The sequence below is a fragment of the Stegastes partitus genome, unplaced genomic scaffold (genome assembly GCF_000690725.1).
Source record: "Stegastes partitus isolate 25-593 unplaced genomic scaffold, Stegastes_partitus-1.0.2 Scaffold721, whole genome shotgun sequence".
Classification (NCBI taxonomy): Eukaryota; Metazoa; Chordata; class Actinopteri; family Pomacentridae; genus Stegastes; species Stegastes partitus.
Window position 1 is genome coordinate 292,977 of NW_007578452.1, and position 16,871 is coordinate 309,847.

The 16,871-nt window shown below is 40.3% G+C and overlaps 1 protein-coding gene across 3 annotated transcripts in view; it reads left to right on the forward strand.

The window, feature by feature from the left end:
- pbx4 (pre-B-cell leukemia transcription factor 4) overlaps positions 1 to 16,871 on the forward strand; it is a 27,919-nt gene continuing 11,048 nt past the window's right edge. For 2 of the 3 annotated variants that reach the window (XM_008291174.1, XM_008291173.1), the window contains exons 1-2: positions 1 to 703; positions 4,990 to 5,063. In XM_008291174.1, the coding sequence (XP_008289396.1) occupies positions 519 to 703; positions 4,990 to 5,063 (259 nt within the window). In that variant the 5' untranslated portion in view covers positions 1 to 518. Of the gene's footprint in view, positions 704 to 3,268; positions 3,383 to 4,989; positions 5,064 to 16,871 lie in introns of all 3 variants that reach the window. The other variant, XM_008291172.1, reaches the window with a different exon arrangement.

Consider the following 16,871-nt stretch of genomic DNA (forward strand, 5'->3'; position numbering starts at 1 on the left):
CAACAATGGCAAACCGTAGTCTGTTTTGGTAGGAGATTTCTGATTGGAGCTACACGGTCTCAAACTCCACAATCACGACTAATTTCTTCTCTTGAATTGGCGAGTTTTATTTTAAAGCTAGCGTGTTCGTCCGTGGTTATATTTTTCCGTTTCACATTTTTTTTTTCGAAAATGTGCGAGGCGCTGTTGGCGAGCTCACACAGTCTGTGCATGTGTGTCCCTGCTGCTTTTCTGCTGGGCTACAGCTACTAACCTAGCTGCTTTTCACTCGGTGGTTAGCTAACGTTAGCCTGGCCGCGTTTATTGACTTGAGGAAAAAAAACACACGCGAATGTAAACCGTATTTGTGCTATCTGTTTTATGACAACAGCGCTCAACTATTTTGCTAATCGTAGCTGTTGGGTACGGTAAGAGGTGTTGTATGATTTGTCGTAGAAAATACTTTGCTGGCTAGCTAATAGGCTAGCTATTTGTGTGTATTCTTCGACTGAGGAAAACGGCGAGTTTTCTTTGAAAGTATGGATGACCAGACCAGGATGATGACGGGTCTCACCGGACTCGGTGGACTACCACAAGCCGATGTAGGCGACCCAGACTCGGTCAGGAAACAGCAGTCCCTCGGTCAACCACAACAAGACATAGGGGATATCCTACAGCAAATAATGGCCATCACCGACGAAAGCCTGGACGAAGCACAGGCCAGGTAAGACAGACGAAGAGCCATTTTCCACACATGATAGCTAAGCTAAAGTGCGTTGTGTGTCTTATTTTTGTGCTCAGGCGTTTGTTTGAAACGTTCACGTAAGGTAATGCCTAATTGTAATAATAATGCAACTTCACGTTACAGTGCAGTTTGCAGCTAAACCAACAACGTTAATATGCATTTAGTTACAGAATGTCTGTCGAACACCCATATTACAATGTTGTAGTTTGTAAGAAGCTCTTTGTTACTTCAAATCGCGCTTTATTGCAAACAATACTTTGTGAACATGTCCACTAGAGAAATAACGTTACGGCACTAACGTTAATTTTAATTGGTTTATTAAAGAAGTGACATTAAAAAGTTTAAGCTCCTATTCGGATTTGTGACAATAGTGGGCGCATGAAATGCTCATAACCACTTAGCCAATACTGTAACGTTACTCGTCTTTCCATTACATCGATGTTTTGGCTTGACAAAAAAAGTAGTTTTTAATAATCCATGCGTAAAGAAAAATATTATTCTTTTGCTGTCGGCACATTGGGTCACGGGGCAGTGTAAACGCCGTGGCTCAGATCCCCCTTTACACCAGTTATCAAAACTATCCTCACATAAAAAATACTTTTGTTGCAAGTGTCGGAACTGTTTGAGCAAATTGACGTCCTCTGGTCATGCTGCTAAAGCTTTCATACAAGACTACAATTGCTGTGATTTTCTCAATCGTAATAAAATGTATCTGAAGTGCTGCCTTACGTCAAATTGGAGTTAGCAAAATTAGGTCTTGAAGTGCAAATGAGTGAATAAATTAAGATAAGGTTAAGGATTGCTCAGTCCGACATATCAGCCAAGTGCTGTCTGTGATGACAGCAATTATTCATCCATATGACTCGTCACGTAATGTTTGTATCAGAGGTATTTTTTTACATATCATTATTATTGGGACTATGCACTGCAGTGAGCGACTGACCCACACTCATTTGCCATGTGGCTTAAGGAGCATAAGGTCAGTTTCAAATGAAGCGTCAGTATTTCAACAATAGACAACCGTCCACTGCAAGACTGTGGCCACAGTGTGATGTGTCATTAGCTAGTGATTTTCCACCCAACATTTGACCACCTGGTTCTCTTAATTAATTCACTCCTCTTTCACTCCCTCCCTCCCTGGTGTTCATCCTTTTCATTGTGTGCTGGGTGCAATCAATTCTCCTATAATGTGTACGCGAGTGCAGCTGTCCGCAAATCGAGTTTCTATTAATGAGATGGTGCGAGGGGGAGGGATGATGCTATACTGGCAGCCTATGAACATTGGGATATTACCTTTTCTTCACTTCAAGTTTGAAGACTTAATCAGGCCTTATTTCATGGTGCAAAGATGTTTTGCTTTAGAGTATTTATTATTTTTTACTTCATTATTATTATTTTTTTTGTATTTTTTTTTCTCCCAGTCTTTTATTTATTTATTTATTTATTTTTACTTATGATTTGTGCAGTTTACAACGCTTGAACTTTTGTGAAATGGAGAATATAAATTACAACTATTTTGATTTAAAGAACCGATTATAGTGTAAGAAATTGTGCAGAAGGCTTATTACTGGATGCTAGCAGTCTTTTCTGAAAACTAATTAAAGGTGTGGCTGCTTTCGGAAGTGCTAGAGGTGTCCTTGCCTGTATGCTTGTATTGATCTAAACTCCCACTCAGAGCATGTCCTCATGCTACATATGCCCAGCATTAATACTAAAACAATGCAGCCTGTTCAGTGGACTTGATCGGGAATATTTAGGCACTATATTTATTTATATAAATAAATAAAAGTGTGTGTGGGTGTATATACACTCACTGACCACTTTACAAGGCACACGTGTGAAATCTCATGCATTCCACTACAACAGCTTTGCCACGACCTCTGCTTTTACAAAGCTTCTACATTTTTAGTCATTGTTGATGCTGTCAAAAAGCTCGTAGTTCCTTTTTTGTTGATTATTGAGATTTTTGTGAGTGGTGGTGGGTGAATGGGCTGCGTTACATACTAAATTGTTCTTAATATTTTGCCCATCACCCTCACCACACCAAAAATGTAGATAGTTTGTAAAAGTAGAATTTATGGCATAGGTGATGTATTGGATTAACAGTAGATTTCACAGGTGTACCTAAACAAGGGGCCAGTGAGTGTCTGGTGCCACATAATATATATTTATGGCTGTTCGTTAACTACGTCTCATTTGTACTTCAGGTAAAGGGTCAAAACATAAGCAGATTCAGGATTACACAGTTGTTATAGATAGGTGTGCTAAAAACTAGCAGTTGATATGACTTAAATTGCACAGCCTTTATTAACATCATTCTAAACTCTGACCAAGTTTGTCACCCACACATCAATCTTTCCTCGGTCATGATCTACAAATTCATGTGTAAGGGTGGCTCGCATATGAGCACGACGGCCTTGTCATGCAAGGTGGCAGTGTGTTGGGATGGGGAGTGGTCAGGGCAGCGCAAGAACTCGGTGTTGCAGAGTACACTTCCTGCGCACCATCCGCCCTCATCCTCTCACCCTGTCGCCATATGTTCAGATGCTGGCCAGAGGAATCGCCGGCGCATTGGGGTGGATCAGACGACCCCACAGAGGGAGGGAGAGCAGGGGGGGGCATGGCAGGGGGTGGCCTGCCACTCAACTTCCAGCACAGGTCAGTACAGGACCGCATGAGCACCCCCTTCTCCCCCTCCTGCTCATACCCTCCATGCTGAAGGCAGCCCTCCCCCCAACTCAAATCCAGCAGTGACAGAATTGGTGGATAAAATTAAACATTTAGTGCTAGACACATAACTCTTTACATCACACTGCCTCGATATTCTCACAGAAAGGCAGTCTTTTATGGCATATACAGTAGGTGCACTATTTGCTGGTCCCCTCATTAATACTGCGGTGGACGTTCACAACTGGAATTGGTGTTGAGGTCAGGTGTAGCCAAATCATGTATTCATCTGTGGTTGTTTTGAATGTGTTGTCGGTGATATTATTTGGAAAACAAATGCTTTATTTCAGGGTGGTCTTGAGGTTTTTCTTGTTTCATTTTTTCCATTTCATGCTCATCAGTATCAAAGGCCTCATGCTGATTTTGTTGTTTTTCACTTGAACTTTAACTGTATGTTGAACATTTCTAATTTGTTCTAGAAGTTGTTGCTGTTGGAACCATTTTTTTTCTATATAAATGGTGCCTGCTGTGAGTTGTAAAAGTCCCCATAAAACACATACTATTGCATGTGTTTTTTGAATCTATAGGACTAGTCATTAAAATGACAGTGATTGTAAAAAAATTACAAACATATACTACGATAATGCAATATTACAACAGCACTGCAAACACTTGGTAACCAAACTCTAGTTAGTAATACATTCATGATAGTCTCAACATTAATGTACCAGTTACACAGGCTTTAATAATGTATTGCATGCTTTGTTACATGTTTTTGTTATGTGTTCCGTTCACAAGTTTTTGGATGTGAAAAACAATACAAAGTTTTAAAATGTTGTTCCATATGTTCCCACGTACTAATGCACTCTTTCTCTCCCATGTAACTGGTGTAATTAGTGTGCACTGTCAGTACAGTTGTTTACATTAAAGAGAATAATGTCAAGTCATTTAGCGTCGTTTTGGGGCTTTGCTACAGCATTCCAGTCTTGCTGATTTTAATAAGGAGTGTGTGTGGGAGTATGGAGATGTTTTTGCAGGAAATTTTGTTGCTAAGGTGTTCTGATTTGATTACGTTGAAGTGCAGAAGTTTTTCCCTTTGCCTTAAATTGTTGTTTGCCGGTTGGGCAATAAAGAGAATGTCTCTTGAATGATTAAATTAAAACTGCATCTTAATCCTAATCCTCTCTATCAACCCACCATCTACTTTCATGGAACAAGTCTTTCTCTAAGAGGTAGAAATTAGATTACTGTGTATTAACTCTGAAATCTGGTGCTTGGTAATGATGACCTTGAGGTTTGGCATCATTACCTGTCCCACAGTGCAAAGCATCCAAATGACAACATTACTCTTGCTAGTTCAAATTGATGCATCAGGGATGTTTCTGCACTGATAAAGGCATTTGGCTATTGAAAATGCCTTTAAACAACATGGCTCTGTACTGCTGTTTTGCACTACACTCTTGAAATGCTGTATGCATAATACATACAGCTCCTCTACCTGTTTTATGGGGGAGGACATGGAATGACTTGAGATGGAGGTCTGTTTATCGTAATCCTCCTCGCTCTCTCCCTCTCTTATTCCCTCTTCTCTCTTACAGGAAGCATGCCCTGAACTGTCACAGAATGAAGCCAGCCCTCTTCAGCGTTCTCTGTGAGATCAAAGAGAAGACGGGTGAGTTTCTACTTCACTCGTCTACTGTGTTCTTCAGTCTGCACAGGTTGTAATCTAGTGTTGAAATGTAGTGTTCTTTTGCTTCAGATTCCTGAGCACCAAGGTATATTTTTATTGGCCTCTCAGAGAACTGTATTGGTTGAATATTGACAATATTTGTTCTCAAACTGATTTAGCTGCATGTGCTGTCAATGTGTCTGGCTCAAGATCATTCTAAATATGCTTTGCTGTTTGTGGTTTAATTTGGACTAGTATTTATAGAAACTCAACGTGTTTTTGGCCACTGTCCAGACTTCACACTGACCAGCTGAAACTAATCTTAGTGGATCAGTGCCTTTGAAACTTGAGTAAGACAGCAGAACTTGCTGCAGAACAGGCTAACAACTCTGAATTCTGCTCATTTATCACATTACAGTTTGGTTTTCCAATTTTACCTGGGGTACATAAATGCATACATATTCTCTGCTTGGTTTTACATGTTTGTGTTTTTCTCAATTCCCATGTCAAATGAGCAGTAACGTGACCAAAGGTATGAACCTGTTGGTTGAATGTCACAGTAATATATGCTATATTAAGGCTGGGAAAAAAAGGACCTACTGCGACAGCTAACACTACTACAAACTATCATATCCAAATTATTAGATTAAAAAAATCAAACTCAATCCAGGTAGAAAGTTTATGCACAGTTGGTTGACAGCAGGCAGATATGAAAAACTCCACAGGGGTTATTGCTTTACAGTCAAACTGTTATGCTATTTCAGTACAAAGAGATTTTCTTTTCACCACCACTGCTAAAAGTGCTACACCACACAGTGTAGGGTAATTGTGTATTGGGAATAAATTACTATGCATATCAATGCAGTACCCTCTCCAAACACTACATGAAAAGCAACTGTTCTCCCACTATCTTAACAAATACTGCTGAATTTCAAATATAAATAATCCGACTGATATTATTACCTATGTACATATCTATATTCAAAGTAAACACACCACTTATTCTCATCTTGTTAGCAATTTGAGTCAGCTATCTGACAGATTTTAGTGTTGTTCAAAGGAGGAGGCCAGGAATGGATGGCAGATTGATGGTTATGGTAGTGTGAATGGGGTGGGTTTTTGAATCCTCTGCCAGTTTCTCTCCCTTCTTGTGTTCTATGTGCTTTATTCTCTTTCACTGTCCATGTGTATCTTCTAACAGCAAGCCTCGCTTGTTCAAATACAATTTGAAAATGCTGCACTGCTGCCTGTTGTGGCCCTCTGTCAATAATGTATTATTGCTCTCCAGTGATTGGAGAAAAGTAAAGGCTAGGCTTGAGTGAGTGGGGCAGGGTACACTGTTTCCCAGGCAACCAGTGGTCTTATTTACCCTAATGCCATTCACTTTGATTTTCACATTTAGTCTCCCAGCAAACTAGAGCAAGGGTCTGTGAGTACTTGTACAGTGAGCTGAGCAGAAAAACAGACAAGGCATAGAGGTAGGTTAACAATAGATTCATGCTTGAGGTGAATATGCCAACCATGAAATATAGAGATCTTTGGCTTTGCCTGTACTCTGCTGGCCATCTGCCACGTTGTGCCCTCCCAACTGCGCTGTGTACCTGCTTTGGCATTTCTCTGCTTCTCAGACCCCCTGTAGGCCCCATTGTCTGCCTCTGGAATGTGAATTGACTTCTCTTCATTGCAGCTTGTGGAAGACCCAATCAGTAGTCCTTTAGTATCTCCACAGATTTTCTGCAGTATTTTCTCACTAACAAACATGCACTTGTGTTGGCACACCCACATACACACTCTCTTGCACACATACACACACCAAAAAGGGATAAAAGCAAACTCAGTCTTGGGTCTACTCCTACTGCCTCGGTCTTGTCCTATCCCCCTCCCTCCCTCTGCCTCGCTCCCATTCTTGAAAGAGAAGACTTGCTCTGAACTCGGGGCTTTGATATGGTAATGTAATGGTGGTGGTGGAAGAGGGGAGGTGGGGCATGGGGGATGGGAGGTGAATTCCTTTGAGTGCTGCAGTTGGTTAGATTGTTTTCATTGTAAAGGAAATGTTCTGCGCAAATGCCAGTATCCCCCCTTCTCACCGCCACCACTCCAAAACACCCCCTATTTTACAACAGTGCCTGCGTTGTCCTGAGCTCTCACATTAAACATGACCTCCATCTGCGTGAAATTTGATTCTTGTTAATACTTTATTAAAGATACACTCCAAAAAGAAATTAAAGCACTTGGAGAGAGACTAGAAATGATCAAAGTTGAGAGCCAGTGGCTTTGCTTCAACTCGGTTCTGTTCTCCCTCGCTCTCATGGGTATTTGCTGTAAAAATAGCTCTTGGTGCAATGGGACAGCTTATGCCAAAATCTCTCACAAGCTACTGCAGTTCACTCTCAGAAGTTTTTCATTTAGTTTGGGCATGTTTCAGGCATTTCTCCTTACTTTTATGCATTTGTTGTGCTTTACACATGACAACAGTGAATCTGTCACTCACTCTGCTCTGCCACCCTTCTCAAGTCCTTCTTTTTAAAGCCTGAACATTCCCAGTTGTTTATTTTTGGAAATGTTTTAAATGAAAATAAAAATAGTTTTTCAAGTGAAATTATAACTATATAGTTTTCTAGGTTGGAGACCAAAGTGTATTACAAGCTTCTCTCACCTCCCCCTCACTTGGACGAGTTCACACCCCAACACTTGCCACTCATCTTGATAAGCTGTCTGATAAACAACTCTGTGGGATAATACCACGAGTTGGCTGTGTAGAAACAGTGGCAAACTGGCTAGCATCCTACCTCTCTAAGACTGAAATAGCTAGCTTTGTGTTGCCTCTAATTAAAAGTTGAGACATGAATCACATTTCTTAGAATATGCATGTGTCTGTTCACCACCACTCATATGGGCCATGTATCCCTCAGCAACAACAGTGAGGATTTGACAGTAAGGACATCCTGATGGCATGTAGCCAGTGTGATGTTAACTTGAACCAGTTGGTTGCCCTGTTAGGTGCCCAGTTGTGCCAGTATCCCCACAATGTGTCTGGAGCATTGGTTAATTGCTGTCTGCCTCTGCCACAGGCCCAATTCCTTCTCACTGTGCATTTTTCGAGCCTCTGAGTTGGTGAGAGATTTTAGAGCACATTTATTTCTTAGTTCTTTAGATAATTTAACTGTTTGTTTTACAACTAAGCTCAGTCCTGTCATGTTTTTTTTTCCTTCTAAATCTGACTGTGATATGTACATATGTTAAACGGTGGCACTGTATTTTTCAACCACCTAGAAACTAAAAGGCAAAAAAAAAATCTGTAAGCTATTTCTTGCCAGCCGAGCCAGCAGCAGTTGGCTAGTATGATGCCAAAGCAGCTAGCTAACAACCTATCATCACATCCTATTAATGTTTTGACAAGATGGTTGAATGGCAGGATTTTGCAACCTCAATAAACTCTCTGGTTTATGGGATTTTCAGAGCTGGTTCTTGTTATAGTAATAGAAAGCTTCTGTGTGTAGTTATTCCTTATCAATGATTCCAACTAAATAGAATAAAAAACAGAATATGTTCACATTTAAGTTTAATTAGTTTTATATAGATTTGTCACTGTATACTTTACATTTTGACAACTGTAATAGTTTTGAGGTTTATTTATTTATAATTTATAAATGTCATGTGTTGACTGCCCAGACCTGCACAAGCCAATCTCAGCATCTTGTCATTTACTAAACCTTTAGAGTGGTTCATGTTTTATCTATGCCGCGTTACACATACAGGTGCACGCTTGTGTTGTTTTGTAGTGTTAGTTTTATCTGAATGGATCCTGTAATCTGTAAATCCTTTGTAGGTTCCCTCATTAAACTCTTGCTTTACCTGTGTATTCATGTAACGCAAGTGACCTGTTTGCATTACAATGCCAGTACAGGAGCCAAATGGACCTGATTACGTGTTAATTGAGTTACAACATGTTAAAACACCAAAACTAAACTAAACTAAGTCACACATAGTTGCCATATGTTTATTCAGAGCCAGGTCAACCAGGGCAATACTCACCCTTTTCAGAATCTTCAGAAATGTAGCTTCAGTTTGCACACACTTTTGTTTTAGAGGGCATACCATAAATTTAACAACAAAACATCACACAGCAGTGTTACCCTGTTGGTAAAACTCAATATTTGGAGAGAAAAATCTTTTCGGCATTATGATTAATTTAAACGTTTGTATTCCACAGGCTTTGACAGAGTACAGTACATGAAGTGTAGTGAATCACATGCCTCATTAAAGCAACTTAATTATTATTAGTTTTCAAAGAGTCCAATTTGGATCATAGCCATAAAATTTTATGAGTTGTTAGGAACCGAGGGAAGTATTTTATTATATTTTATGAGGCAAAGCATACAATGCATCTTAACATTAACAAGATAAAAAATTGTTTGTGGCAGAAATTGCAATTTTCTGATGCTACCTAACCTGCATTTTATTTATTTATTTTTTACTATAATTGGTCTAAAATAAGAAAAACTCATCCACCTTTGTACAGTCACCAACTTCTCCCATGATTATTTCCTTGGGTTTGATATTAAGAGTCAGTTTTACAATAGCTTGTACTATATTATCATAGTATATACATTATTATCTGATTGGCTTTCAGAACTGTTGTTTTTTTGTGGTTTTCTGCCACTCAATTGTTTTTTTTTTTTTTCTTTGCCCTGTTCCTTTGCAGAAGAGGATGAAAAAAGATAGAGTGTGTGTTGAGGGGGTGCGGGAGCGATACAGGGAGATTGATGAGGCAGTAAGAGCAGGAGTAATTACTCGGTGTCCATTCCCCAAGCCAGATTGGCAGACGGCTAATATCACACAGACCCCTGGCCCTGACAGACACCCCCCCACACACACACACACCCCAACTCAAACTAGGAAGGCAGAGCACCCTAACCTTCAGCATAGACCTAATGGTGTGTGTGGGCCAACTGATTTCCCCATGTTATATTATTCCTGAAGGAATATCATCCCTGTCTATTGACAAGAGATGATTCACCAAGGGCAGTGATTTGGCTGTGCAGTCAATCAGAATGGTTGGATACGGACTGCTGGGTACAAGAATTTTTAGTAGTTGACAAGCATTAACAGTATGGCAGGATGTTACTTCATAGCATTTTTTGCAAAAGGCCAGTCTGTTTATTATTTTTTTCTATTTTTTCATCTGATTGAATTTTGTTGTTTCCTCTATATCTAATTAGGTTACTTACTACTAAATTTAAAACGGAGGCTGATTAAACTTGGGGACACTCAGGATGTGGCCACACATACTGCTAACAGATATTGCTGACGTGATTGAGCAGAGTGACATGTTCAGCGAGGCCACAAGTTTTGTACACACATGCTTACTTTAGATCTAGAAATCAGTTTTATGCCTAACAACAAGGAACACGGATGTATTGAATGGCCCATCAGTATTGGTCCAGGATCACCCAAAGGGGGACTTCTACCTCTCATCTGCCCTCCCACTCAGCATGTCTATGCTTCTCACACTTCTTTAAGGCTTTGCTCTTAAAGGAAGCCAGCGTCTCTTTAATTAAAGATATGTAAATGTGGTCTCAGCTGGATTGCACTAGTTTGGTGGCGGTGGGGTGGGAGAGTGCTGGAGCCCAGCTCCTAATCCTGACTAATTAAGGATTAATTACAATTGATGGGCGCCTTCCACCCTTCTGCAGTAGTGCACACTGCTGTCCCAGACAGTATGTTTGTATATTTCACACCATGTCATAAATGCAGGGGAGAAATAGAAACATCAGGGCTGGTAGAGGGAGGGGGTCTACTATCCACCAAGATTAGCAATATGCATTGGATTGTGGTGCTCTTCATCACGGTGTGTGGATGGATTGATGTTGTAGCACTGTTAGCTAGTCTAGATTAGGGCCATTTGCCAGGAGAACAATTAGTTCCATTTCAATATTAGTTTGTAATATGAACTGATTTGTCTGTGCAGGTTAACAGACTTATTCAACGTGTTCTTGTAAAACTATTGGTAACTTGTTATCCTGACCAGCCATACATAATATAGGCACAGTAGGTTTTATTCCTCACTAAACTGGTACATTGGACCTGTGCAGAGTAACCATGTAGCCTGAGTTGGCTCTGGCACCATCTGACTGTGTCATAATGCTTGTTCACTTGTTATAAATGGGCACTGCTCTTCTGATCTATCGCTTAATTGCCACCTAATTTGCATAACAGTGCAAATTAACGACCTCTCAAATGAGCGTTCATTTTTCACAAAGTCTTTAGGAGCTCCTTAAGAGTCTGTGCTAATGAGCACAGGAGGCAGCTGGCCTGATGAGAGTTGACTGGGGGAAGATCCTAGCAGTGCTATAACAAGCCTCCTGCTTAGGTGCTCTTCGTCATCTTCCTCTTCCTCCTGTGACATTTCAAATTCTTTCTTCCATGTCTCGCCGTCTTTCTCCGCATGCCAAACTGCACTGGACTGAGGATGTCATGTCAGAGACTAAGTCACAGGTGCTCAACATTGCTGAATACATACTTTTAAACAATATTTGTTTTAGCAATTGTGCCATGCTGACTATTATATATTGTCATACAAAACGATTTTATGCAGCTCAGTCCCCTAACATAACATACCAGTGGGATCCATTACTAGTGAGGCCAGCAGTTTGTCCCAGACTGACTCACGTTCTCTCTGTAGAACACAAGCTGTGAGCAAATGCTAGCATACCTATGCAACTCAAGGTATGTGTACTGAAGTTTACAGTTTCTTCTTCGTCATTTGAGACTAATGGGGCAAGTTTTTAAAATTAAATTTGACTTGTTCATCAAGTCTTTAAGGAATGTACAACGTGTCATTGATATATATATATATTGAATACATGAACACCAATGTATTGTTTTTGAAGGCAGCTTAAAATGTATGTTAATAGGATTTATTTTTATTTTGTTGGTTTCATGTTTGTTTACTAATTTAATTTCCAGTAATTTTTGATGTATAGCTTTGATTCACAGATTACATTTAAAATTTGCTTGACTTGTAGAAAAATATTGGTATGGCTATCAGAGGAATGCTTTGAAAATTTGACACTGGGAAAAGATATTATAGATGTTTAATTGCTTTTATTTATGCAGATTTAGCAACAACACAATTGATATATCTCTCCCTCCGTGTTTGTGTGTGTTGTTGTCATTGCTCGAGTGTCCAAGCCTCTCTCTTTAGTTAATTAAGGGCTGATTAATGATGTGTTGGACTGAAGTGTTGTGTTTGCCCAAGGTGTGAATTCTCCAATTCACACCTTAATCAGACCACACCGTGTTTACTCTAAATGCTTACCTCTCGGTGTGTGCATGTGTTTCTATCAGAGTGGGGGGCTGCGTGCAACAGGACTCTAGTAAACTACCCAAACAGATGCTGATTAGTGTGAGCTGCTTAAAGTAGGAATGGACATATGGATTGGGCTCATTAAGTTGACTGTACTCAACACACCCTTTAAAAAAAAAAGAAAGAAATAGATACACGGTTTTTAATGTTAAATTTGCAGTAAAAATACACCTTTCCCAATGTCCATTTGGCAAAAACCACACTGGGGAAGTAATTTATTTTTAATGCAGGTTTTTCAATCTCAATGCCAAATGCTGCAATTCGCCCATGGCAAAATTTTATTCACCCAAGCCCTTTTTTGAGCAACCCATATTCTACCAAAACGGCAACTATTTGTGAAAGTGAAACAGGGTTTTCCAATGAAGCTGCCTTTGGCATCAAGACTGTTAATAAGATTGCTGGAGACCACTAGTTGTGATGTTGACATGTAATTTTGCACTTATGGATGATCATCTGGATGTAATTAAGACCAAGTTTATATCTCCCGCCATGGATTTTTAAAGGACTTTGACTAAACTATTCTTTCTCACTGTTGCCACTTCTCACTATTTTTCTGCAGCATGGAAGCGATATTGATTTAGCGCAGAAGAATTAGGAAACCTAAAAGTCTGATCACGTTTTTTCGTCAGGTTTTGGTTTCATCAAACTTTCATTCACTGCATCCTTTTTCTTAAAAAATAATGATAATAAAAAATCTCGTTTTATGAGATCTGAGAATCACATTCAACCTGGAGGGCTTTCAGCAGCCGTTCAAGAAGAAGTTTACACTCCTTTAGGCTGTATTTGTTTTTCAGGGTTAATATCTGTCTGTTCAATATAGGTAGAATGACCTGAGTTTCCTTTTTTACCTTGCTGTATTTGTATTGCCCAGATGCTACCCAGGTTTAGCTATCATATCTCCAGAGCTGCAGTTGAGATTTGTTTTTGCATTTTTGGAAGGTAAATTTACATATTCATGTAGCATATTTTCATTGTATAAAACCATCGTTCTATGGGCCACTCTCTTTATCTGAATTCTGTCTGTAATGAAAGCAAAAACTGATGTTTTCACAGTCCTATCTTTTCTCCCTTTCTGGCTCTCTCGCTTTCTGGCACGTCTGTACTCTGGATTCTGTATATTTCTGTAGCCCCTCTCCCTCTCTCTCTCTCTCTCTCTCTCTGTCTCTTTCGCTCTCGCACACATATCTTCTCCTGTGACTTCTTTTTTCAATTCTCCTTGGTTCTCCTTCTACCCTCTCTCTCTCTCTCTCCTTACCTTTTTTCCCCCTTTTTTTCCTTCTCTATCCTTCTCTCTCTCTCCCGCTCCCTTGCTCTCTCCCAGTGAAAGGCTGAGAATACCCAAGGGAGCTGATGCAATTAAAATGCTAATCCTGTCTGTCTACAGAGAGAGGGAGAGGGGGGGCTGACAGCATGAGGGATTGCGGCTCACATGGAGAACTCGACTGAAATGGAGAACAGAGGGGAGGGAGGGGGGGCACTGGGGGAGGTGTGGGGATGGGGGGGTGCGCTGAAAGGGAGAGGGGGGAGGGGATGCGTGTTGGGGGGAGACAGAGTGAAAAAGGGGATGCTAGCGAGGGAAAAGACAGACAAGGATAAAGCTTGTGCTGTGAGCTGAGCAATGATATACTGACTGCGTTTAAGTCTTATCTATGCCTATGTGTGGAAGGCATTACAGTTAATGTACAGCACTACACTATTGGTTAGGTTGTTCACCCTTACCTGCACCACTTCATGTATTGTGTGTTGTGTCTGCACAGCACACGTTTCCACATTGGCTGTGCAAAAATGAGAATGATTATGTATGCAGTGAAAGCCCAGCTGGATACCCTGAATATTTCATAGTATGTGTTGCTCGCTTCGTCTCTCAATGCCACACCGCCCAGCTTGGCTGGTAACGTGTGCATAATGGTGTGATTTCTAAGAGCTGTGGATGCAGGCTGTGGGCCTTAAGCTGTCTTCCAATTTAAAAAGGGAATTTAAGTATCATTACTAACAGCACTCTTGAGTTTTAGTCTCTGAGTAACAGACCCAGTCCAGTGGCAATGTCGGGAGCCAGTTGATCAAAAAGAAAACACTGCTTAGATTTCGGAGCAAAACAGCCAGCCGGTTCTTCGACCTGTAGACTCTTTATTGTTGTTGTTTCCTGGTTTTAGGAATCTCCCTTTAGTCTCAGAGTAAAACACTTTGTGACTTCTTTTTACATCGCATATGGTCCTTTTCAGTGCGGTATCTTAACTCATCTCAACAGCTGCTATAATACCGCTAGGCCACTAGACTGTGCATGAGCGCAATTCTGGGTAATCACAGCTTAATTGGAGTAATTAGGAGAATGTAGGGGCATTAGGCTACAGCTGGGGGCCATAATGAGAGGGGGCAAAAGGGAGGGGGGCAAGGTGAGAAGCTTGAAGAGCTACAGTTGCCCTCTTCAGCGTTGGTCAGCTCTGCATCTCTGTGAATAGATAGTTTAGATCAAAATCTATCTACATAAAATCCGTACTGTCTGTCGTGGGCTTCCCAAGACTTTGCCAGTGCTTAAAACTCTAACCGTCATCAGAGTATTGAAGTCGTCTCAAAGAAGGAGGTCCAAAACATGTTATTTTGGTTGTTGATCGAGGAGTTACCTATAGGTTATCTGTAAAATAAAAAAAGTGCAGAGATCGTTTGTGAATTAGTGAAAGGAAAGAAAAAGAGGAGGGAAAGAGATGGGCGAATCAGGGTCATTAGTTCAGTCGGCTGGGTCTGCTGCATTCCTGAGCCCTGAGATGGGGGAGCAGCAGAGCAGGAATGTGCCTTGGAGAGAGAAAGAGACCTAAGCAGTAGGAAAGAAAAAGGCAAGAAGGAACAAGAAAAAAAGGGGAGGAAAGAAGGAAAGTTGGACACTTTGCTACAAAAGGCCTGGTACAACGGTGGAACAGACTAATTTATCAAATTAAGTTATGAAAAAGCAAAAGCTCATTTGCTCCATAGCACTTGGAAATTTTTAAGCAAAACAGTTTCCCCCATTTCTTCACATCTGTTACTCTACAGTACAGCTCCACTCATTTGTTAGCTCCGACTGCTCCACAGCTGCAAACTTGTTTTTCAGTGCGACTCTCTACAGGGAAACTTTGACAGCAACTTAAAGACTCAGTGTAATGTGAAGACTTGCAACAACAACATAAAGACTCACAAGACTCACAAGAGAAGCTCTTAATGAGTGAGTTCATGCACCCCCTAACCTTGGACGATACGTGTTGACAAACTAGCATAATCCGTAAGGAGGACAATTGCCTAATGCCACCTAGTTTCCACTGGAATTAATCTTGTCATCCATATTGTTAGCGTCTGTGTCCTTCAGTATCCCACTGGGTTTCCTCACATTCTGAATCGGCTTTTATCTCCTGAATTAATTCCCCAGTTCTAAAAATTAATATAAATGTGGACAAAGTATAGTGTTTGACTCTGAAACAGTTTTATTCATAATGCAAATGTTGTCTAAAATCTGCTCATTTTACCATTGTACACAAACTTGGCTGTGTAATAGGGCTGCATCGATGGAATAATTAAATTATCAATTATTCTGTTAATTATTTTCAAAATGAATCAAATAAATGTTTATTCCGTTTAAGAAAAGTGAAAAAATGGCCATCACATTTCCTCAGGCCTTTATGTTACATCTTGCCATTTAAATATGAAAATAACTCAATTATCAAAGTAGTTGCTGTATTTTTTATTTTTTTGTCAACAATATGTTGCACTTTTACATTAAAAAAAAAAATAAAAATAGCACTAAATTAGCCAGAAAAGTAAATTTTTGCAATGCCACTATATAATGTAGTTTTCCCCTCAGAAATTACCTTAAATTCATGCATGGTTGCAAATAATTTACCCAAGAGGATGAATAAAATATCTGTCTATCCATCTGTCTGGTACTATAATAACCATGTGTGTCATATCCCATACTTTCAATTTTTAAAATAATTGAATTGCCTGTAAATCTTCTGCTCAAGACATTGAACTGTGATACAAGGTTTCCACTCTTACTTTCTGAAGTTGAATAATTGAGAAGCAAAAGGGGCAAGCGACAATTTAGTTAAGTGTTAAAAGCTCCAGGCTCTGAAGAAAAGATGGTTGTCTGAAGTTAAAACTTTTCAGTAACAGAGTGGTGTCAGTAGGGGAGTGTGTGTGTGCGTGCATGTATGTGTGAAAGAGAGAGAGAGATGAGAGCATGGCTGCAGGCTGACAGAGGTCCTGGTATAATACAGTGGTGGAGAGCAGCGACTGATAACTATACTTATGGCCACTGGGGCTCATAGTGACAGCACATGCACTCCCATTACTGGTCCCATGCCTCATGCCCTTATCTCTGGCAGGCTGCCACCGAGGGACCACACTGCCCTCTGCTGTTGATTTAGAGGAAGCTCAGGCTCATTGACAATTCAGTCAGGCGCTCATAGCAATGA